Genomic DNA, 26,157 nt, shown 5'->3' with positions numbered 1-26,157 from the left:
TATCACCATTCTCATCACTATTCTTATAACCCTATAATGTATGATGGCTGTTGAAGTCACCTAGGTAACAATTTTCGGTGGGTTTTAGTGTGATAGGGTCTGGCCAGTTAACCATTAGTAGTTTGTAAACATTCGTGATAGTAATATTTTGAACCTTGACAGATGTGCTGAAGATATTATGCATGGAGTCTGGTGGCAGAACTTCATAATTGTCAATATTGTTCTTCATATAGATGGCGATGCCATATTTAGGGTGGTGAAGTCCGGTAGTTAGTTTGTACCCAGGTAATTTTCCCCTGGTAATCAGCTGATGTTCATCTTAAAAATGAGTTTCCTGTAGCACCAGAATATCAACAGAATGATCCAGAAGTATCTTGGATAAGTATTCACTTTTGGCTCTACTTAAACCCTCAATGTTCAGTTGACAGATGACAGGGCCTAGTGTCCATGTGTAGGATGCTGTGCCCTGAAAAGGGCTCTTTGATTGTCATTGCCATGAGGTCAATGAGGACAGTACGGTGGCATCTAGTCTCTGTTGCTCGCTTAGCACCACCCAGGGGTCATGTGTAGGGCAATGTGAGGTTAAACCTACAGACGTGAACACACATTTCACAGTTGGTTTTGATGAGTCATCAACATCAATGGCCCACTCCAGTCGCCCAGGTGTGGTTAACAAGCCTCCTCCACTCTTCTCTGTCCTTTCAGTTTTCCTGCTCCATTAATTCCGCCACATCCAATCCAACTTCTCTAATGTCCTCCCAAATCTGATCCATCCACCTTCTTCTCGGTCTTCCAACTGGTCTCTTTCCCTTAACTTCTCTTTCCAATTCCCTTCTTGCTACCCGTTCCTTTCCCATTCTTTTTACATGTCCGAACCATCTCAGTCTTGCTTTCTGTATGTTCTGTACTAATGGTTCTATATTTAGCTCTTCTCTGATTTTAATATTTTGAATTCTATCTCTTTTTGTCTTTTTAACCGATGTTCTTAAAAATTTCATTTCTACTGCTTGGATCTTACTATCCTGTCTCGTATTAGTTACCAGCGTTTCTAGTCCCTAAGTTACAAATGGTATGAAATATTGATTATATATTGTTAATTTCATCCTCTTGGGTACTTTTTCATCCCATAAAAGCTCTCTGACTTGATGATAGTCTGTTATTAATTTTAGGGTTGATTTCATTACTTCCATTAATAATGCTACCCAGATATGTAAACTGTTCTACATTCTCTAACCGTTCTCAATCTATGTTCACTTGGCTTCTCTTTTTCTCTTTTCCACAGTGCATGACTACAGTTTTCGTTTTATTAATTACCATTCCAAACTCCTTCAGATTTTCATTCCAAATGTCCAGTCTCCTTTGTACTTTTCTCCCTTTCCCCAAATCACCACATCATCTGCAAATACCAAAGCATTCACTTCATCACTACTGATACTCTGTTTTACAAGTTTTATGATTTCATCCATCAATATAAAAAACAATAATGATGACTGCACTTCCTTGCTTGAGTCTTTTGTATAAAATGTTTCAAAGTCACCACTCCCCACTTGTACACTGCACTTACTCTCATGATACAACATTTTTATCTTGTTAATTAAAGATTTTGGTACATTCCTCTTCAGTAGGCATTCCCATACATGTTTTCTCTAATGTTAATAAAAAGTTCCTTCAGGATATGAATGATCCAGATGCTCCTATTTTGGTGAACATTGGATCTTGTGACTTACTGTGCACAATTCATATAAGGTGGAAGTAAATGAAATCCAGTGAAATATTGCAGACTTTCTTCATGCTCTTCATTTCTGTTTTGCCAACAGTAAATTTGAAAACAGAAAATTTGGCTTCATTTCTGAAAATGATGATAATATTGTTTCATGGAAATGCTTCACTTGAAAATTGTTTTTCTGTAAATAAAGAAATTATAGTAGAGAACATGCTACAAGAAACCCTAGTAGCACAAAGAAGAATATATGATTCTATTTCAAATCTCGGTGGAGATGAATAGGGCTTCACTAATAAGAACAAGCTTCATGCTGGAAGGAATGCTCATGCTTCATTTGTTCAAAATCTAAAGAAGAAACGTGAAGCATCGGAAGTTGAATAGTTCAGCCCTCGTTACCACTTTCGACACATACATACGCGCGGAACGACTGTCATTTGTTTACTTCTCGCGGAGTATGTAGTCGAGCGGTGCATAAGGTTGTTAACCTGTCTACTTAGGAACTAAGCCAACAGGTTGGAGCCTCGGCCCATTGGCCTAGATAAGTTAGGGTAGGGCCTGGACAAGACAGTGATATGGGAACAAGCAGAGAGATACGACTAGAAACAAAAATAAGAAAAACAGTAATTACTGAAGAAAATCGCGAACCATATGGAATACCACACACGCCGACCGACGTAGCTTAACCACGTGGTGATGTAGAGAATACAGTTGGCAGCCAGGTTTCGAGATTGAGCTCAACCGATATAGAACAATATGGACGGCAGCTTGGGATTGGCTGGATCAGGACCGAACACATACAAACATACTTCATAAACTGGAAATCTCTAAACCAACAAACACCTTTCATCTTAGAACGTGATGTCACTTTATTTCAAATATCGTTCTGTATTCACAAAATTATGCATGCATGATATTAGAAGCTACCAGTAGTGCCTCAAAACTTCTGAACCTTTCACACAAAAGATAGGTTAGAAACTCAACATGGTGCGACCCGTACGGTGTCACGATGCACTACACATTTACACAAGGCTTACCCACGTCAGCGCATTTAATAATAATAATAACAACAACAACAACAATGTAAACTTGAATGAGTATTAAGTTTTAGTGAATTTCACACTTTGCTGTATTTAGTCAGTGTTTTTGTCCATTTTTTAGTTTTTACGAGTTGGGTTGTGGAATTTTGTCTATGCACTTATTTTGTGATGGAAGCCATGTATCGCATTTAAGCGATTAGAAAATAATCTTCTCCTACCACTTTCTCCCACACCGTGTGGGGTCGCGGGTGCGAACTGATTCGCACATGTGAACTGGCTCTATTTTATAACTGGATGCCCTTCCCAATGCCAACCTTATGTGGAGGGATGTAATCACTATTGAGTGTTCTAGAGGTGATTGGTAGCGTGGTGTGTTGTGTGAATATGAAGAGAAGAGTGTTGGGACAAACACAAACAACCAGTCCCCGAGCCAGAAGAATTAATCACACTAGATTAAAATCCCCGACCCGACCAGGAATCGAACCCAGGGCCCTCTGAACAAAAGGCCGCATTGCTGACTATTCAGCAAAGGAGTCTGACAACCGATTAGAAAAACTGCAAAATCAATATAACAGATCAAGCTTGACATTCCCCAACAACACAGAATATTCAATAGTAAGTAGATAAAAAACATTACAATCGATAGATCGATCAACTGTAGTCGCTACTGCTTGCTACAGGCTATCCATAGAGCCATTGATGCTATCGGTTACTTCACATTCCAGATCGCAATTTTTGAAGTGTTTGTTAAGTTTTCTGTACAATTTCTTTCCTGGCATTAAAGACGTGCTCTAGATTCATGTTATAAAAGCTAGGAAAAAAATTATTATGTGGATGAATAGGGTATGATCATTTTATCAGGCAGAAGGAATTTCCATGCTTTTTTCTGAATTCCCTGACATTTCCTGGCTTCCCATATGGGTGAACATCATGTTTAATGCTCTTACTCGTGAATATAAGAAGATCTGCAGTAAATTCTCAGCTGGCTGTCTTAGATGACATACCTATTCTCAGTCTCCAAAGATGCAATAATGACAACCAACCCTTTGTGACACCACTATGAAGACCTCATCCATCTTCAATGCTTTGGAGGAGTGGAAGGACTCTGCAGTCTTGACCCTGCACAATATCTTCACTGTAGAGCAAATTGCTAGCGAATACTAACTGTTGCGCATGACATGGACCAAACTGAACAGAATGAGGACACGTCATGGAAGGTGCAGGGATTCTCTCTACAAATGGAACATATGACTGTAGAGCCCCTATACTCCCTACATTGTAAGTGACTGCCAGCTTAGGGTTTATCCACGTAGCTGGGAAGTCTTCCCACTACAAACAGTGGAAGCTCTGCCAATGGACTGAGAAAGATATTCAGCTATGATGATTACTGATGCCTGATGTGAATTCATGCTTTTTGTTATTGTGTATATCTACATTGTTTATAATGTACATAATATCAAAATAAACAAATAATCATTTCTCCACTTCGTTCCAATGATATTTGCTACCCCAGTTCTTGTTGCCATCCTGTACCTCTCATGGCTAAGCCTTTTCAAATTTGTTTTTCCCCATATGTCTCTAGACCTGCCTCACAGTCTTTTACTATGAACATTCAGATTGAAATACATTTTTGGAGTGCTATCATCAGCCATTCTCTTCATATGATCACACCACTTCAGTCTACTCAGTTCTAATGTGTCCAACAAACTCCTTTCCAAATCAAGCTGTTGAAAAATTTCCACGTTCCATATTTTCTCTCTTCTGGTTTTCTGTAAACAAGATCGTAGAACTTCATTTCAGTTGCTTGGAGTCTACTGCTATCTGGTGCTGTCATGGTAGCTGCTTCAGGTGTGTAGGTCAAGATTGGAACCATATAATATTTATGAAGAGTAACCTTGGAGGCCAGGGAAAGAACCAGGACTGTGATCCTGTACTGTACCATAGTCTTGGGTTCTAAGCAGACTCAAGACTATGGGAATACCACATCATCTTATTTACCTTATGAGGAATCTCGACTCTGATCAGAAAGCTGCGGTGAGAACCCTATATGGAACACCTGAATGTGTCAGGATTGAGAAAGGTGTACATCTACGCTGCATATTTTCACCTTATTTATTCAACTTATAAGCAGAGTATATGATGAGTGTGAGGAATGCCAAATTAGATGAAACAGAAAGTGGAGATAAAATTGGTGGGAGAAATATAAATAACCTTAGAAATGCTGATGACAGCATCCTGATGACAGAAAGTGAAGAAGACCTAAAGTATCTCCTAATGAAGGTGAAAGAAGAACAAGCAAAAGCTGGACTAAGGTTGACTGTCAAGAAAACAAAGATCATGGCAACTAAACCTATCACCTCCTGGCATATAAATGGTGAAACAATGGACGTTGTTCCTTATTTCATCTACTTAGGCTCCAAAATAACTGCTCACGAAACAAAATATGTAACAGTTTACTTTCGTTTGAAGCAATATACTGATGAAAATTACATCATCGTGAAGATATGGAGATCACCATACACCTTCAATTCATGAACGTACAGAACAGTGTAGGCCTATGGTACAAAATTATGGATTAGTATGCGTATCTGAACAGCAAGGAAATTTAAAAACACTTTATTGAACTATCATCAGGGGCAATTTTGATGACCTAAAAACATCCTAAAAATAGCCTATAAAATGTCCACAAAACCTGAGAAAATGATACCAATTTAAAAAAAGACCTAACATTTTAAAAAGTGACATAACACAAACAAATTCATGTTTAAAAATTTGAAAGCCTTACCTTAAAATAAATTAACAGCTACCATCTCCACTACAGTAAACGATCATGTATATTTGAAAATTCTCGAATGTGAAGGAATGGATGTTGTTGTCAGCTAGTACATTTATATCATGACCAAACAGTTTGGAATAAAACACAGCTTTTTGTAGAGATCAGACATAGGTAATAATGTCTTCTGGTACTTCTTTCTACCTCTGGCTTTCCCCATATATATTTACATGGTATGGCCATATGCCTTCTCAGTATAAAGAAAAACATCAATAATTGTCTTATCTTCCCTGTACTTCTCAAACAGCATTCAGGTAGCAAAAATAAAGTATACACTGACTTAGCAAATGTCATGCGATAGTCACCTAATAGCGTGTGGGGGCCTCCTCTGGGCCTGCGAACTGCAGTGAGACACCGTGGAAGTGAGTCGACAAGTCCCTGGTAGTCCTCTGGATGCAGGATCCATGGCACGGAGCCTGCGTTCCAGGACATCCCAGATATGCTCAATAGTGTTCATATCAGGGCTCCTGGGTGGCCATGGCAGTTGTTGGACTTCCGCTGCATGTTCCTGGAACCATTCCCAGGCGACGTAGGAGCAATGTGGCGGCGCGTTATCATCTTGAAACGCTCCAGAACCGTCTGGGCGCTGGAAGGCCAAAAATGGGTGGAAATGGTCTCCGAGCAGCTCAACATACCGCATACCATTCTAAGTCTCTTCCAGAACAACTAGGGGGCCCATTCCATACCAGGAAAATGCACCCCAGACCATAACAGAGACACCAGCGTCCTGGACCACACCTTCGAGGCAGGCGGGATCCAACCCTTCATGTGGTTTGCGCCATACACGGTGCCTCCCATCGGCATAGTGCAGTTGAAATCGTGATTAACACTGGCACCCGAATGCGGCGCTGGCTCCCATACCCCATAGAACACATATTCCTACGGATTGTCCACTGGGAGACGTGTCTAGCACAGCCCGTGTTGAATTGGGCCGTGATTTGTTGCATGGTTGCCCATCTGTAACTACTGATAATCTGTCTCAGATGTCGCCGGTCACGTTCATCGAGGGTGGCTGGACGGCCGGTCGTTTATCTGTTGTGGACGGTGACACCTGCATTCAACCATTCACGATACACCCTGGACACTGTTGATCATGTGAAGTCGAATTCCCGCACCACTTCCGAAATCGCATTTCTCATCTGTCGGGCACCGACAACCATACCCCGTAATACCAATATAAATGGTCCATTATTGGACATTATAAATTTTCCACCTAACTCATTCTTGGTTGCCGGCGTTTAGCCCCCGTGTGCTAGGCTGGGCTCATCACTTGGTACCTAGCACACCTACCAAGACGCTGGCTAGTGCATACTGTGGAGGCCACTGCGTAGGCTAATTGTAACCACCGGCAGTGCCAATGCACTATGCACTAGCCAGCGTCTTGGTAGCTGTGCTAGGTACCAAGTGATGAGCCCACCTAGCACACAGGGGCGAAATGCTGGCAACCAAGAATGAGTTAGCTGGAAAATTTATAATGTCCAATAACGGACCATTTATATTAGTATTTTAAATATACTCATTCGGAACAAATATTTCAGATTCCCTATGGGAATCAACATCTATATCACGATACTCCATTCGAACGGTGTCAGCTCACGATAACGTTCCATGTTACATCTGTCACATGCACAGCCACTGCTCACAAGGTCTCCTATATAACTGCCGCTGGCACAGGCGGCGTGTGGTGCGCAGACAACACACCTGTGCATCAGTGCTCCGCTATCCCGTGACATTTGCTCAGTCAGTGTACAGCTGATCTGGCTGATTGGTTTGATTTTCTGCCCAAATCCTTATAATGCCCCCTAAGTGTTAACCATATTAACAAAGAATTTGTCACAACCAGGTGATTTGCTGCTTTACATTTTATTTATTGCTCTTTCTACAATCCAGGTTGATGTTTTGCCTGTTCTATCATAGATTCCTATAATGGGATCATCATTAATCGTGACCTTATCATTACAATTCAATAACATATTGAAATATTGTCAGAACTACTCTAATAAGGCTGTTTCAATCCTTGCAATCTCTCCACATGGGAGCTCTACTGCTCAGATGACTTTGGAGTAACCTCTCCAGTTTCTGATCATGAAATACAAAACTTTATATTTCCTTCCTGATCCAGTTTTTTTTTGCCAGATCCTTCTTCTGTTTTTCAGTTTCAACAATTCTTTTGACCTGCAACCTCTCTCTCTCTCTCTCTCTCTCTCTCTCTCTCTCTCTCTCTCCTCGTGGTAAGCAATTTTCTCTTCTACTAAACTTGGGTTTCCTTCAATTCTTGTTCTGTACAGAGCTTGTCTTGCATGATTACTACAGTGATGGTTCTTCTTACACAGTTTCTTTGGGATATGAAACCACGGTGCATCCTCATGGGATGAGAAATAGGAATGTGGAAAGTGAACAACTTATAGATCTATGCATGAGGAACAACTTCGTCATAAGCAACACTTGGTTCAAGAAAAGGGACTTTTACGAGACACACAATACAGTTACGATAGCAGAAGGGGTACAGTGACTGACTGCATCTTAACAGACCAATAGGTATAGAAAATCGTAAATGGTGCAAAAATCATTCCAATGATGGAGACCAAAGTTTATTAGTAGCAAGCTGACATGAGACAGAAATGACTAAATATGAATCTGAACTAAAAGAACACAAAAGCTAAAAATATGGGGCCTTTCTAAGACAACTGTAGGAGAAGGATTTATCAAGAACATCTGCGAAATGCTTGCAAAGAATGATAAATCCATCAGTGAAGATTGGAACACACTCAAGGAGACAACAGTTGGGACAGCTGAGAAAGTCTATGGGCAGCACAGCCAGTTCAGAAAATTATATGTAAATATGACAATTTATTTCAAAAAGTATATTAATGATGATTATGCTTCTTGTTTAAAGGGGCCTAACATCTAGGTCATAAACCCCTAATGGCACAAAATGAGACGAAATGGAAAGACAATTAAAAATCCATAATCCTCCACAGACCAGAATTCAAAACGTGAGGCCGAAGAATGAATGGATGGATATGAAGTTAAAACAATCAGTAGATCTGACCCACAATGCCACACATTCCCAGAAACTAGCGTTAAATAATAGTATTACTGACCAAGGGACTGCTTCTAAAGCACAATACTGAATCGATGATGCTTGTAGTCGAAACGGGTCCAAAATCTAGGTCATCGGCCTCTCATAATGGTACCTATCACTAGGAAAGTAGAAGCATGGTATTTGTCATGTTGCAGTACTAATCAAAAGTAGCATAGACTCGCTGTATTCCACATATTATGGTACTATTCACAGGTAATGTAAAGTGCACATGTAACACAGACCAATGGTGTTTCGCACATTGTGTCGCTATTTACAGACAAAGCAAACCTATGGTGTTCCTCACAGAAGTGGACCAACCAGAGGGACTCACACTATCTCGTGGTGTTCCTCACATAGTGGATACTAATCACAGGCAAGGTAGAACCGTAGTGTCGCTCATATAGTGGTACGAATCACAGGTACTGTAAAATGCATCCTGAGCATACACTGTCGCTACTAATCACAAACCTATTGTGTACCTAACATAGTGGTACTATGCGCAAGTCAAAGCGAACTATGGTGTTCCCTGCATAATGGTAGTAATTACAAGTAGTTTCATGGTTCTAATTTGATCATCCCCTGGTTGCCCCTTTTAGTCACTTCTTACAACACGAACAGGCAGGGGATACCGTGGGTGTATTCTTCGTCTGCGTCCCTCACCCACAGCGGTAAGTATATTAGTTTTAATTAAATTTCTTATAAGCCATCTCTGTGATAGTTCAACCAACTTAGAGGCCTACTCTAATATAAATAAGAGGGGATAGCAGATATATTTCCCTATACAAAGTACAGGGTGTTTCAAAAAGAATAAGTATTACAAAGCATTATTTTGTCCAAACTATCGATCGCTGCGCCTCGGCTTGGCTATAGGAGAAACAAATACATAGTCTAGTTTATATTAATAGCCGCTAGACATCAGTTGTCTTCTGTTTTGCTTGGTAACCGTCATATGTTTAAAATTGGTACTCCACAGTAGAAATCATTTTGTGTTCTCGAGTTTGCGAAGTAATTACAGTGCAAAGACTTTTCAGGTTAAGGTACCAAATTGATCCTCCAAATGGGTGGAACATTCGCAGATGATATCGACAGTTTGTAGATACAGGATGTTTATGTAAAGGAAAGAGTCCTGGCCGCCCTCGTGTTCCTGAAGAAAATGTTGCACGAATTTAAACTGCTTTCCAACGAAGTCCTTCAAAATCAACTCGTCGTGCCAGTTGGGAGTTACAACTGCCTATAACAACAATTTGGCATGTTTTCAGACGTCGGTTGGTTATGAAGCCGTACAAGTTACTGCTGTTACAAGCTCTGCGTCCTGATGACAAACTCAAACATGTGGCATTTTGTAACGAGATTCTTGATGCTATTGACAATGATAACACTTTCGCACAATGCATAGTGTTCAGTGATGAAGCAACTTTCCATGTTAGTGGTCAGGTGAACAAACACAATGTTCGAATTTGGGGCCTACAGAACCCACAGGCAGTCATTTAACTTGTACGAGATTCGCCCAAAGTCAATGTGTTTTGTGCGATATCCCGATCATCTGTTTACGGCCCATTCTTCTTTGATGGAAAGACGGTTAACGGTCAGCAGTATCTCGCTATGTTCCAAACTGGTTGTTTCCGAGGCTGCACGAAGACAACTTCATTTTTCAACAAGATGGGGCACCCCCTCACTGGAGTCGCCAAGTGCGTGAATATCTGAATGAAACTGTACCGAACCGTTGGATTGGTTGTCAAGGAGCTGGCGACTTAGCATGTCTCAGCTGGGCTCCACAGTTCCCGTATTTGACACCCTGTGACTTCTTTGTGTGGGGTTTCGGTAAAGACAACGTTTATGTACCACCACTCCCACAGAACCTGGAAGAGTTGAAGAACCGGATCCGTGTTGCCATAACATCAGTGACGAAGGACATGCTTGGGAGGAATTTGAGTATCGATGTGATATTGTTTGTGTCGCTGATGGAGGACATATTGAACATCTGTAATCTGAACTTGAGAGGTTCGTAAATATGTGTGGAAAGTTTCATATCCGTATGTCTTACAGTTTAATAAATATATGCATTCAGAATACGTATATTTTTTTAAACGCCCTGTAGGAGGGAACGTCGTAAATTGATGACGGCATTGGTAAAAGAAAAGGGCCAAGAAGGATGTAAAACTGAAAGACTACAAAGGCCTCGCAAACCTAACACCACCGGGTTCAGAAGAAAACACTAGTTGACCAAAGGAGGCCAGATAGGAAAGACAAAAGTGAAGAGGCTGGCACAAGTGGAAGCAATGGCATGCTTAGCTAGGAACACCATGGTCTCCAACCCACATTTCCTGGATTTAGCCCTTTTAGTTGTCTCTTACAACAGGTAGGGGATGCTGTGGTTGTATTGTACTACCTGCATCCACAGGGGGTGTTCCAAGAAACGAGTCTACAGGTTAATACACTTCTCCACATGAGAAATGTACTTTCCCACACCACTGTGGTATGTTTCAAAATAAAATCTAGTCTATTTCTCCCACACAGCATTATGTAAATGTGCATATGTACCGTAACACTTTTAATGGAGGAAGGAAACTAAGATTGCATGTAAAATGCAATTAGTTGATATGACTAGCAGCCAAGAAAAATTCTTGAATGGTGGTGGTGCAGGTTAGTTCTTTATGAGGAAGTATAAATGGGCAACACTAAACAGAATGAAAATGCAAGAAGTTTGATTCTTCAAAGATAAAGGTAATGGCAAAAGAAAGGAAAGGGCCATTAAGAGAGTGAAAATGAAAAACTTGCTAGGCCTCCCAAACCTAATATTGTCAGAGTTGAAAGAGAACAAGAGTTGACCATTGGAGGCCAGACCGGGAAGATAAAAGTGAGCAGTATAGCAAAAGTCTACAACTGGCTTGTCGAAGGGATAGGAAAGGGCTAGGAGTGGGGAGAAAGTGGCCGTGGCCTTAATATCTCCTGGGTGCAAGCTCACAGCTGCGCGTCCCTAACCGTACGGCCAACTTGCCCAGTCACTTAAAGTTGTAATGGAAACTTAAACTACCATCGGAAATCATGCTGCCAGCAGAAAATATGATATTGATGAGTCAAAGGATATAAACTTCATGGTTTTGATCCGTATTTAATTGTGATCACAATACTAATTATTAAATTAATGTTGTATGGTCCAACTTTTTCGATACTATATATTAAGCAATATTACTGAATTACATAACTAAACTAGGGACTAGTTTCAGCCTTGGCTGGTCATCTTCAGCCTTAATGTAATACATCTAATAACTAAAAAAAATGTAAAAACAGACAAATAACATGAAAACTAATGTACAAACACACAATTAACATTAAAATCTGGAAAAAGAATCTGGATGATGAGCATACTCCAGATGCTAAGAATTTAGAGCCTAATTAATTTTTCAGATTTTACACTAGTTCATCCCAGATTATAATGTCAATTGTGTGTTTTTACATTTGTTTAGTTATTAGATGTATTACATTAAGCCTGAAGATGGCCAGCCAAGGCCGAAACTTGTCCCTAGCTTAGTTACATAATTCAATAATATTGCATAATACAGTATTGAAAAAGGTGGACCATATGACATTAATAATTATTATTGATGAATCGTGTATTTGCGACTGGATGATGAAGAAAGAAATGTTAATTAAAAAGTAACAGTGATCGTAGAGCTTTCTGAGGGCAGAATGCACAGTGTCCTGAAATTGAAGAACGGCTTTATAAATACGTAACTGAAAGACGTGAACTAAGTTATGCTCTATCGACTGAAATGTGTCAACTAAAATAATTCGAGACTGCAGAGAAACATAAAAGGGAGGGTTTTACTGCATGGCGTGGGCGGGTAAGGAACTTTCATTGAAGAAACCGATTGTGAATGCAGAGACTTACATCTATTTTACGTCGTCTCCCTGCTGCCTGCAAAGAAAAGTTGATGTCCTTTCATCACCACGTTATACGTTTGCGGAAGAAAAATTCTTATTTGCTTTCTCAAATTGGGAATGCTGATCAGACGCCCGATTATTTAGAAATGCCACTAGACAATACGGTTCACATTAAGGGCTCTAAAAGCATTACTATCAGGATAGGTGGTAACAAGAAGCAATATTGCACAGTAGAGATGGGAGTTACATATCGTAATGTGATACTGTATCCTAATCCATAACAGTAAGCTGTTCCAGAAATATTATGTTTCTCCGGAGACCCTAATACAAAAGTAACTGTCTCAGCGAAACCAGGGGAAGGGTAGGGAGTTTCTGCTTGGCTAACGGGTATTAGGAAGCATAGTAGCTCGCTTTAAGCGTGCACTCTTGTGCAGGCGCAAGCGATACTTTTGTAACAGTTTAGTGGCAGTACTGATATTCCTATCTTGTTACTTGCTGGTCAGTTACAGATATGCTTTGTATTAGGCTTACCGGTGGTAATACATACAGTAGCATAGTTCCTCGGAACAGTTGCATGTGGCCTTCCTACCTTTCATCTCAAGTTTCACTCCGTGTTCTGGACAATGAGTGAGTGGGTTTATTGCATCCGATACGATTTATGAGGACAATAACTCAATTACAGCAAAATGGTTCTTAGAAACGCGTTGAAATAAGGTACCCAATAATAATAATAATAATAATAAATACATACATACATTATCATTATAGACTGTTATGCCTTTCAGCGTTCAGTCTGCAAGCCTCTGAGAATTTACTAAACGCCGCCACAATCCTCGATTTGCAACTAGTGTTGTGGCCTCATTTAGTTCTATACCTCTTATCTTTAAACCGTTAGAAACAGAGTCTAACCATCGTCGTCTTGGTCTCCCTCTACTTCTCTTACCCTCCATAACAGAGTCCATTACTCTCTTAGGTAACCTATCCTCGTCCATTCGCCTCAAACGACCCCACCACCGAAGCCGGTTTATGCGTACAGCTTCATCCATCGAGTTCATTCCTAAATTAGCCTTTATCTCCTCATTCCGAGTTCCCTCCTGCCATTGTTTCCACCTGTTTGTACCAGCAATCATTCTTGCTACTTTCATGTCTGTTACTTCTAACTTATGAATAAGATATCCTGAGTCCACCCAGCTTTCGCTCCCGTAAAGCAAAGTTGGTCTGAAAACAGACCGATGTAAAGATAGTTTCGTCTGGGAGCTGACTTCCTTCTTACAGAATACTGCTGATCGCAACTGCGAGCTCACTGCATTAGCTTTACTACACCTTGATTCAATCTCGCTTACTATATTACCTTTTAACATCCTACATACTATATTACCATCCTGGGAAAACACACAACCTAAATACTTGAAATTATCGACCTGTTCTAGCTTTGTATCACCAATCTGACATTCAATTCTGTTGAATTTCTTACCTACTGACATCAATTTAGTCTTTGAGAGGCTAATTTTCATACCATACTCATTGCACCTATTTTCAAGTTCCAAGATGTTAGACTGCAGGCTTTCGGCACAGTCTGCCATTAACACCAAGTCGTCAGCATAGGCCAAACTGCTTAATACATTTCCACCTAACTGAATCCCTCCCTACCATTTTATACCTTTCAGCATATGATCCATGTAAACTACAAACAGCAAAGGTGAAAGATTACAGCCTTGTCTAACTCCTGTAAGTACCCTGAACCAAGAACTCATTCTACCATCAATTCTCACTGAAGCCCAATTGTCAACATAAATGCCTTTGATTGATTTTAATAATCTACCTTTAATTCCATAGTCCCCCAGTATAGCGAACATCTTTTCCCTCGGTACCCTGTCATATGCTTTCTCTAGATCTACGAAACATAAACACAACTGCCTATTCCTCTCGTAGCATTTTTCAATTACCTGGCGCATACTGAAAATCTGATCCTGACAGCCTCTCAGTGGTCTGAAACCACACTGGTTTTCATCCAACTTCCTCTCAACGACTGATCGCACCCTCCCTTCCAAGATTCCAGTGAATACTTTGCCTGGTATACAAATCAATGAGATACCTCGATAGTTATTGCAATCCTTCCTGTTCCCTTGCTTATAGATAGGTGCAATTACTGCTTTCGTCCAATATGAAGGTACCTTACCAACACTCCACGCTAATTTTACTACTCTATGAAGCCATTTCATCCCTGCCTTCCCACTATACTTCACCATTTCAGGTCTAATTTCATCTATTCCTGCTGCCTTATGACAATAGAGTTCATGTTTGTGGGTTACTGTAGTCACGTCCTAGTTCGTGAACCATGGGCAACGGCTGAGTGGCCTAGTAAGTGGTCCTGAGAGTCGGGATACCAGTTGCTATGGAATGGGAGTGGGCATCTCGGACATATTCTGAGTCGTGGCCTCCTTGTGCTCAGGCGGCTAGGACTATACAATTCACCGGTGGTCCATAACCCGTTAGAGGAGAGATCCTCACTTGGACTATGTGCAAGTAGGGCAGCATCCTGCTTCATGAATTTACCGAGCTCAGAACACTTTAATGATAATAATAATAATAATAATAATAATAATAATAATTTTAAAAAATTAAAAATTCTACCGGTTCATTTAGTTCTGGTAATGTAGGCTACATGGTACTCAAATATCAGGTCCTGAAAAGCTATCGCAAGTCCCATCACGTGAATCTGTGAGTTCTGAAATTTCGTCATCAACTGCAACTTGTGAAGCAGTGCAGCAAAAGCTGCCAGCATAATTTTACCAGCACAAAAGAGGAGTGATATAGGCCTACAGTGGAAAAAAAGAGGACGCTGGACACTGTTGTTTACCACATATCCACAACCTTCTGTAAATGACAAAATATGATTTTGGAGCATTTTATACTGGATTTCCGGAGCGAGTTGGCTACACGGTGTGTGTTACGTTGCTGTCTGCTTGTATTCGGTAGATGGTGGATTCGAACCCCATCCCCAAGATGGTTTTCGGTGGTTTCCCATTTTCACATCAAGCAAATGCTGGGACTGTTCCTCAGTTAAGGCCAAGGTTGACTCCAACCTAGTCCTGTCCTATCCTATCCCATCGTCACCATAAGATCAGTCTGTGTCGGTGCAACGTAAAAAGCAAATACAAAAGTACTGGATTAAACTCTGCTCACGTCTTGCCTGGTAGCGCTATTTTCTCATGATCTATTCAGGCGGCAATTGACGTGTTTATGACACTCGTTCATCAACATATTTTATAAAGTCTGGTCCTAATGTCTGTTTAACTACAGATCCTCGGACACCTACGAATGCGCATAGCAGTCACGGGGCTTTTTATACATGAAGGTTGCGAAGTATTGGTTCTCGGAATGTAAATGGGTAATTGCAAATATTTTTCTACGAATAGATCCCAGGGAATCACTGGAGAGGTGGAGGGAATATTTTGAACATCTCAATGTAAAAGGAAATCATCATGGTGGTGTTGCAAACAGCCAAGCTCATGGGGAGGAGGAAAATGATGTTGGTGAAATTATGCTTGAGGAAGTGGAAAGGATAGTAAATAAACTCCATTGTCATAAGGCAGCAGGAATAGATGAAATTAGACCTGAAATGGTGATAGTGGGAAGGCAGGAATGAAATGGCTTCATAGAGTAGTAAAATTAGCGTGGAGTGTTGGTAAGGTACCTTCAGATTGGACAAAAGCAGTAATTGCACCTATCTATAAGCAAGGGAACAGGAAGGATTGCAACAACTATCGAGGTATCTCATTGATTAGTATACCAGACAAAGTATTCACTGGCATCTTGGAGGGGAGGGTGCGATCAGTCGTTGAGAGGAAGTTGGATGAAAACCAGTGTGGTTTCAGACCACAGAGAGGCTGTCAGGATCAGATTTTCAGTATGCGCCAGGTAATTGAAAAATGCTACGAGAGGAATAGGCAGTTGTGTTTATGTTTCGTGGATCTAGAGAAAGCATATGACAAGGTACCGAGAGAAAAGATGTTTGCCATACTGGGGGACTATGGAGTTAAAGGTAGATTATTAAAATCAATCAAAGGCATTTATGTTGACAATTGGGCTTCAGTGAGAATTGATGGTGGAATGAGTTCTTGGTTCAGGGTACTTACAGGGGTTAGACAAGGCTGTAATCTTTCACCTTTGCTGTTTGTAGTTTACATGGATCATATGCTGAAAGGTATAAAATGGCAGGGAGGGATTCAGTTAGGTGGAAATGTAGTAAGCAGTTTGGCCTATGCTGACGACTTGGTCTTAATGGCAGACTGTGCCGAAAGCCTGCAGTTTAATATCTTGGAACTTGAAAATAGGTGCAATGAGTATGGTATGAAAATTAGCCTCTCAAAGACTAAATTGATGTCAGTAGGTAAGAAATTCAACAGAATTGAATGTCAGATTGGTGATACAAAGCTAGAACAGGTCGATAATTTCAAGTATTTAGGTTGTGTGTTCTCCCAGGATGGTAATATAGTAAGTGAGATTGAATAAAGGTGTAGTATAGCTAATGCAGTGAGCTCGCAGTTGCGATCAGCAGTATTCTGTAAGAAGGAAGTCAGCTCCCAGACGAAACTATCTTTACATCGGTCTGTTTTCAGACCAACTTTGCTTTACGGGAGCAAAAGCTGGGTGGACTCAGGATATCTTATTCATAAGTTAGAAGTAACAGACATGAAAGTAGCAAGAATGATTGCTGGTACAAACAGGTGGGAACAATGGCAGGAGGGTACTCGGAATGAGGAGATAAAGTCTAATTTAGGAATGAACTCGATGGATGAAGCTGTACGCATAAACCAGCTTCGGTGGTGGGGTCATGTGAGGCGAATGGAGGAGGATAGGTTACCTAGGAGAATAATGGACTCTGTTATTGAGGGTAAGAGATGCAGAGGGAGACCAAGACGACGATGGTTAGACTCTGTTTCTAACGATTTAAAGATAAGAGGTATAGAACTAAATGAGGCCACAACACTAGTTGCAAATCGAGGATTGTGGCGACGTTTAGTAAATTCTCAGAGGCTTGCAGACTGAACGCTGAAAGGCATAACAGTCTATAATGATAATGTATGTATGTATGTAGTTAAGAATGTGAGTGACGAGCTAGTGAAAGGGACACTGGGAGAGAAGAAAGCGAGATGAAGATATAGTACTGCTATTTATAAGTACTTACTAAGGTGCGGTTAGGGGCTGCAAGAGACAGCAGGTATAAGGAATGTTCCTTCCAAAAGTTGACCTGCAACTTGTATTATGTTACTTTTATATCCTAATACTCCAACCTAATACTACAGTGTAATGGATACACAGGAACATGATACTGGAAAGTAACCACTTGTCCCATCCCTACCGCACACTAATGTTATGCTGACAGAAACGAACTTCCTCCGTATGTTGTTCTGAAAAGAAAAATGCTTCCAAAAGGAAATTTGCTCTCTGGTATTTTAGTTGGCAACAAAGAATCCAGTTGAATGGACAGTGAGCTAATTGAGGGCCGAGTGAACTGTGTTTGAAATCACCTGGGAGCTTTATTGCAGAAGAAGAGCCTGCTTGTGCTAGACGGTTATCACGAGCATACTACAGATGCCATAAAGGAATCGGTAAGTACTTAAAGGAAAAACTGATTTGGCAATAATTCCAGAAGGGCTGACGTCCATGCTACAGCCATTGGATGTTTGTATGAACCATCCTTTCAAAGCTGCGTTGAAACAGCTCTACACCCCAAGGACGGCATCTGCCAGCAATCATGCACTGACACCAACTCCAATAAATACACCTTTGATATTTAAAATCAGCCTTGACAATACTTTCGAGTTAATTAATTATGTGTTATCACCTCATACACTGTACATGTTTCGAGGACCTTACTGTCCTCTTCCTGAGGGGGTTTTTCACACTACCTCCTGGACCTCTTTACTCATTATTACACATCAAACACCAAAGTTCTAAACATCTCTTAATAGAAATTTAATATGTGGCACAATTACAATAAAATATATCATAAATGTCATAAAAGAGCACTAAAACTATACTACTGTATTCTATTTACAATCTTAAAATGTCATCCTTGTCTATTACCTAAAAATATAATCAATTTATTAAAGTGAGAGTCTCAAATCCCCCCCCCCCCCCCCCCCTAAAATAATCCAAATCAGAGATCACATCAGTTGCTGGTATTTCCATTAGTCTTCAAAAATCCGTCGAGTTGCAGCTCTTCACTCCAACATAAACTACACAGTTAAAAAAAAAAAAAATTTCTATTTGCTCTACGTCGCACTGACACAGATAGGTCTTATGGTGGCGATGAAACAGGGAAGGCCTAGGATTGGGAGGGAAGCGGCCATGGCCTTAATTAAGGTACGGCCCCAGCATTTGCCTGGTGAGAAAATGGGAAACCACAGAAAATCATCTTCAGGGCTGCCGAGAAGTGGGGTTCAAACCCTCTACTTCCCGGATACAAGCTCACAACCCCGCGACCCTAACCGCACGGCCAACTCACCCGGTAAAAAAAAAAAATTAAAAAGAGGGGAACATGTATTGTAACATCTGCTATGTGAACGTTAATTTGGCAGATGGGGTTCCAATGGTTGTACAACATACTTTGAGACCTTAGCTACTCAGGATATGTCAAATCGAAGTTATACTCCATCTGTAGACGTAACCATGCATTGAACTGTCAGGTGATCCCTCAAAACAAAGTGAACAGCGGTGCGTCCGTGTGTCGTCATGAGGTACACAGAATACTGCGGTCATTTGAGCATGTTGTACGTAAACCAGCAAATCCCATGAGACATCTTAATGAGGTTCAAGTCACAAGGGCTGTCACTTTGATCCAGGAAGGATGGACTTTTTGTCGTGTTGCTGTGGATTTCAATGTTTCGCCATCGGTTATTCACTGCTTGTGGATGGCTACATTGAGATAGGCCAGTTCACAAGGAGGATTGGACAAGCTCGTGGACACATGACAACCCCACAGGATGACCAATATCTGATCATTGCGGTGTTGTTCAGCAACTACCAGACAACTGTAACAAGACCTCCAGAGGGTCACTAGAGTCACAGTGCTTGACCAGACAGTAAGGAACAGGTTAAGGGAAGTGTCCTTACAACCGAGACATCCTGTTCGAGTGCCCTGTTTAATACCAATATAAATGGTCCGTTATTACTCATTCGGGACAAATATTTCAGGTTCCCTATGGGAATCAACATCTATACCATCATGCCCCATTTAACGCAGCAACATCGCACAGCTCGCCTTCTGTTTGCCCGAACCCACGTCAACCGGCAACTTCGCCAATGGAGACCTGTGTCGTCCACAGACGAGTCCAGATTTCCCCTGACACAGCGTGATGGACATCAACGTGTATGGAGACGCTGTGGTGAGCAGTACATGCCAAATGTTGCCCAGAAAGGCAACCAATTAGGACAAGGTTCTGTGATGATGTGGGGTGGCATCAGTACTGATGGCCATACGGATCTTGTCGTCGTCCGTGGAAATCTTACCGCTGTGGGGTACGTCGAGCAGATTCGGCTACAAAATGTGTTGGTTGCTGCATACGGTTTTGGCCCTGAATTCGTACTCACGCACGACAATACCAGGGCTCATGCAGCGCGCATCACCAGAGCTGTTTTGCAAGAACTGGGCATTCAAGAGAAGGAATGGCTAGCAGTGAGTCCAGACCTTAATCCCATCGAGCATGTGTGGAATAAGCTTGACAGAAGTGTTCGTGGGCGTCCTGATCAAACACAGACTCTCCAAGACCTCGAACAGGCTCTCATTTAAGAATGGGACCTTACCCCGCAACATGACCTCCGTCAACTTACATGGAGCATGCCACATAGGTGCCAAGCTGTGATAAATGCTTGTGGAGCACATACACCATACTGAAGCTCTCCAACGATAAAAATCCACCCTGGAGGCCTGTTATCATTGTTTTCACCCCTATCTGGACATTTCCATCTGAGTTCTGAAAATGAACGCGAATCCATTGATGTTCTTTTGTATACTTCAATGGTAAAGAATAAAGGTTTAGTCAGTAATATACCTGGGTGTGAGGTATTGTTTTGTGGAGCATAGCATATGTTCAAAAAAATGTTCGCCTAATTTTTTAAAACTGTGTATAAGAAAGAAAAGTGTCAAAATCCATTCCTAATAGAATATTCTAGTTTACTCGAGAAATTTGTAATTGACTTACTGAATATGCTGTTATCCATAAAATAAAACATTATTGGCCTCGACCTTAGCATCGGGCAACATGCTCATCAATAGAACACTGATATCAGGATCAATATCTTTCTCCTGTATTTACAAAATGGACAATTATTATTTTTGACACTCAAATCTGAAACCTAACCAAAAATATTAATATCACTTACCTACAATGTGGGCTTATGACAGGAATACTTCTATATACTTATTGTCAGACTCACTCTGTCAGTTGTTCTATTTCAAATTTAGCGCATTCACTTGGCCCTTGACCTCCGTTGGTTGTCACCCGAATCAAAACAAACATGTATGGTATATGAGGTGATAATAAATAATTAAATAATTTATAAAATGGCTCTTTGATTAGAAGTTGCAGAAAGTTAGTGGTGGTGATAGTTGTTTTAAGGGGAAGTGCAGCAAGATATCTATCCCCCCCCCCAGCTTTCTTTTGTAGTTAAAGCAGTAAATTATTACTGTTAATGGTATATTTCTGCTCTGACATCTATTAGTTCCCACAATGCATCACAGTTGTAGTTATCTTGCCGTTTCATCTTAAAACAGTAATCACCATCACTACCATTTTCAGTCTCATTGAATATCATTCATAATCAGAAGTTTTTTTTTTTTTTTGCTAGTGGCTTTACGTCGCCCAACACAGATAGGTCTTATGACAATGATGGGATAGGAAAACCATCTTCAGGGCTGCCGACAGTGGGATTTGAACCCACTACCTCCCGGATGCAAGCTCACAGCTGCGCGCTCCTAACCGCACAGCCAACCCACCTGGTAATTCGATGTACTGACAACGCTGATTTTAAATATCAAAGGTGTATTTGTTGGAATACCGTAGATATTGTAGTCAATACGGGCCACTATAAAATCAAACCACAATGGTTAAGTTAATAAACCTTGATACCAACTGGATGAGTGAAATGACCCAAAGTTTAACTATCAGATGGAGATAAACTCTGCATGGGATTGCACCTCCAATGACTTAGTGAGGAAAAGTTTCAAGAAATGTGGAATTACAAATTCTATGGAGATGGTAGTGAGGACAACTATATATGGGAAGGTGACAGTGATCAAAATTTCTGATGACATTGAATCGTGGTTGATGGGTACGTTGAACTAGCTTTTTATCTCACTGTGGTGTTTTTATGTCTTTTAATTACTTGAACATTATTTTAAATTAGCAATTTTGTGACACAATTGCAGAAATTTTAAAGATTGGTAAGTAAACATGTGATTTATTTTTGTCCAAATTTTGTTGTTAGAAATTCAGGTGTGCGGATATTATTCCGTGGCGGGTGGTATTCGGGATTATATGGTATTCTACAGATAATATTTAAACACATTGAAAGATAATAATATCACCTTGATTATGCTCCTCGTGCTGATTCCTGTCTTAACTTATGTGGAAAAAAAGACTACATATCATCAATTTTAAAAAATCTGAACAAATCAATCGCCTATATGGGGTCACTTGTTTATTTACTTTTCTTTAATTATATTAAGCTGCTGTATTCCTGTCCCTCTTCTCCTTCTTCTGTCATATATTCCAAGTTTCCTATCATCCCTCTCTTTAACTCTTCCCTATTCTAGTGATAATTTAGTTTACTTTTGATCCTGAGACACTGTCTATACTAAGAATGAAGAGATGTCAAGGATGTCCACAGATGCCTGTGTTCCTAATGAAGCTGCAAAGCTGAAACAAATTTCAAGAGCTAAGAAATGGATGTAGAAGAACTGACAATGATGAGGAAAGAGTTTATGTGAAGATGTTCAGTTGGTCCTCGTTCTTTTGTTATGTCGTGTTTGTCCTTTTTGCTTTTTCCACTGATTCTTCCCCCCCCACAATGACTTATCAACTCCATTTATTCCAATCTATGTAGGCCTACAGCTTCTTTCAATTCCTGTTCCTACGTTTCTACGTTCTTTTAATTTATCCATTTATCATAGATACTTCTATAGCCTACTAAAAATTGGAACTTCTACACGATTCTCATTAACAGCTAGCACATCAAACAGGTCACTACAACCAACTAATCTATGCTCTTAATTCATCAATATGATCAAAACAAAGAAATTCAGACTTCTCAAGTTTTGAAAACTGAACTTTGCCTCCTGATAAATTTGTTCTAAAGTATACATAAAAGGAGACTATTTGTACTAGCATGCTCAAATCCAGGCAGTTCTTGTTCACGAAAGCTAAGCTAACTACCCTACTACTGATATATCCAAGACATCTAATTATGAATGATATCCAATGAGAATGAAAATGGTAGTGATGGTGATTACTGTTTTAAGAGAAAGTGGCAAAATAACTACAACTGTGATGCAATGTGGAAAGTAATAGATGTCAGAGCAGAAATATCCCACTACCAGTAACAGTAATAACTAACTGCTTATATTACAATAAAAAATAAGGGGATATATATCTTGTTGCACTTCCCCTTAAAACAACTATCGCCACCACTAACTTCCCACAACTTCTAATCAAAGAGCCATTTTATACATGTAAAAAAAAAAAAAAAAAAAAAAAAAAAAGACAAATCAGATTTAATAAGCCTCAACATTTTACTGCCTGACAAACTTCATGTACAAGGATTGCACAAAGCTGTATTAAATTGTGCAATTTCTGTGACCTTGAATTGTATGTATTATGGCATGCAAGTGAGGATATATATCATATCATTATATATATTCATATTTTATCTGATCTCCCATGGGTTTTCTTTATTTTTAAAGATGACATACCACTGGATCTGCACTGCAAAATTTGGCCCATACTTAGGGAAAGAGTAAGGTAAACTAGTAATATTTAACCAACTAGATAAGAAACGAAAAATGTCTATCTACAACAAACAATTCTTAATTACAGGGCTGAACATCTGTACGATAAGTAGTCTGGACTCTTGTATTTAAAGTGCCACTCAAGAATAAAATGGCCATCAATTTTCCTTTAATGCCCCTTTTATCTTCAACAGAAGCTGTTAACGTTTAAAGCAGAATTAGTGAGCAGCTCTAAAAATTAGTAAAAGAAAGAGGAAATTGTCATATAAATAACTGGAGTAATATTAATCCTAACCTTCCCTACTATTTCTCTATTAAAACTGCTAAAGAAATACAAAGCTCAACTTACCTCAACCACAGTATTAACTTCTTTTATGGAGTCTACCATGTGTTGAACAATTTCTTCTGTTGATAAAACTTCAAAAGGATACTCGTCAACTTCGGTTTGTCTTTCTCTGGGGTTGCTCGTTTCAACTTCCATTGCAAAATCAACATCATCCCCGCTTGATTCATTCCCGGAGTCAACATCGTCGTAGAGTGTCTCCTCTTCTGAATCCATAATTTGGAAACAAACAGACCAAATCTCCCTCTGCCACCACCGGGAGAACGCTTAAATTTAAAAAGTTATAATATTACTCCAATGATTTTGATAAGGTCACCAATCTACAAACTAGTGCACCTGTGCCTTTGACGATGTTTAGCACATGACGTCAGCTCCAGTCCCGACGCTAGGGCTTATGGGTATGATATTGACAGTCACTCAAATGAACATTTTTACCTTTCAGTCTTCGCATTGAATTTCGGCAGGTGTTGGGAAGTAATGTGGCTTGGATGCCGGCATTATTTTATACTGAACCTTCACTTGTGAATTTGCTCATTTACGGATTTTAGACGAGTTTAGTTTTCTGGACGAAAGACTTACGCTTTACCTTCCTTCATTTGTCAAATAATTGAATTTTGCATTCCGTATGATAAATAAAAACAACTTGATGTTTTTCTTCAGTGGTTTTTCCGTTTGCTGTCATCAGTTTTCAGACAATGGATTTGTGACTACTACAGATAACTGTTTAACCTTGTGCAGTTTTGAAATGATCGACTGACAGTGGTGATACACGACACTGTCAAACTAAACGACAGCTATAAAATGACTTTGCCCCAAGTACCAGGTTATGCAGTGGTGGAAAAGATAGGATCAGGAAGTTATTCCACCGTTTATAAAGCTTTTAGAAAGGTATGCAAGCACACTACGTCACTGATTTAAGCACTATTCTTGGAAAATCCATTTGGTTAATCAGTCCTTTAAATGCGATAAGTGTACAGTTTGTTTTTTTACGGAATTTTATGACTTAACGCCTATTTCTGTTCACGAGACTAAAAATTTGAAGCCTGTGGCCAAAAAGTAATGTAGAAAACATGACAGAACACTACTTTTTTAAGTCTTTTAATTTAATTTCCGCTAACGTTCGAATTTGGAAGTTTCTACGTTTTACAGGATGCTTCAGAAAATTGTATCTTAACCATGAAATGGTCTGAATGAAATCTTAAAGTTTGAGGCCACCAGTTTAGTTGTGTGCTTTGAAAAATTATGGTTTAGCTTGGGCACTTCTGTGAAATTGAATTATAATGACTGATATGAAGGCCAGTTATAATGCAAGAAGATCCCTTTAATTGAAGTGTTGTTTTAAATATATTTTTTATGAATAGAGAAGTTTCAGTGCACGTGACTTTCAGATTGCTGAGAATAAAGCTTAGTAGCCATATCCTCCTAGAAATAACAATTGATATTCATTTCTGAGATTTTCTTCTTTCATCCCTCAGTCTTTTGCAGGAATTGTGCAGCATAAATGTCCTTGACAGTATTAGTCATTATTTGTGTCAAGGGATGTAAAGGAAGTTTCTTCAGTACCTTGGATTTAGACATGGTCTCTGGAATCTGTATCATTATTTACTTATATGATAATTTCTTAATTTGTATATTTCAGAGCAGCCAATCTCTGCTTAATGCACTGGTCATACTAATGGCTGAAATGGCATGCGAAAGTTAGGTACAAGTTAATTTTTGCTGTAGGCCCTAAGTTACTCGTGCTCAGATGTAGTCCATCTTGAGCAATGTGATAAATGATATATCTTCCAGATATTTTGTCACACAATTCACATATGCATCTATCAGTGTTTAGTTCTGAACATTTTTTAAATGTATTTAAGTTGTTAATGGCATATCTCATAACAATACATCATTGGTCTTTATTCTCTTCCTGCCAGGCTGAGTGGCTCAGACGGTTAAGGCGCTGGCCTTCTAACCCCAACTTGGCAGGTTCGATCCTGGTTCAGTCCGGTGGTATTTGAAGGGGCTCAAATACGACAGCCCCGTGTCGGTAGATTTACTGGCACGTAAAAGAACTCCTGCGGGACTAAATTCCGGCACCTCGGCGTCTCCGAAAACCGTAAAAGAGTAGTTAGTGGGACGTAAAACAAATAACATTATTATTATTCTCTTCCGTCCATTTCCTTTCGAGCATGATACTTGAACTGAAAAAGTCTTCTGTTGCTGTCTTCCTATCTTTCTTCTGCATAGAAGTT

General features: G+C 39.9%; 2 protein-coding genes across 4 annotated transcripts in view; one reads left to right on the top strand and one right to left on the bottom strand.

The window, feature by feature from the left end:
• Positions 1-24,279, bottom strand: part of ari-1 (E3 ubiquitin-protein ligase ariadne-1) — a 199,584-nt gene extending 175,305 nt beyond the window's left edge. For both annotated transcript variants that reach the window (XM_067137091.2, XM_067137092.2), the window contains exon 1: positions 23,927-24,279. In XM_067137091.2, coding sequence (XP_066993192.1) covers positions 23,927-24,136 — 210 coding nt within the window. In that variant the 5' untranslated portion in view covers positions 24,137-24,279. The remainder of the gene's footprint in view (positions 1-23,926) is intronic.
• Positions 24,280-24,394: 115 nt separating this feature from the next.
• Positions 24,395-26,157, top strand: part of Aduk (Another Drosophila Unc-51-like kinase) — a 243,655-nt gene continuing 241,892 nt past the window's right edge. For both annotated transcript variants that reach the window (XR_011017586.1, XM_068225373.1), the window contains exon 1: positions 24,395-24,808. Coding sequence is in view for 1 of the 2 variants with exons in the window: in XM_068225373.1 (XP_068081474.1) it covers positions 24,722-24,808 (87 nt within the window). In the remaining variant the exon portion in view is untranslated. The remainder of the gene's footprint in view (positions 24,809-26,157) is intronic.

Source organism: Anabrus simplex, chromosome 1, assembly GCF_040414725.1.
Source record: "Anabrus simplex isolate iqAnaSimp1 chromosome 1, ASM4041472v1, whole genome shotgun sequence".
Taxonomy (NCBI): domain Eukaryota; kingdom Metazoa; phylum Arthropoda; class Insecta; order Orthoptera; family Tettigoniidae; genus Anabrus; species Anabrus simplex.
The sequence above is the reverse complement of the archived record's forward strand: the minus strand, read 5'-3'. Positions and strand labels throughout refer to the sequence as shown.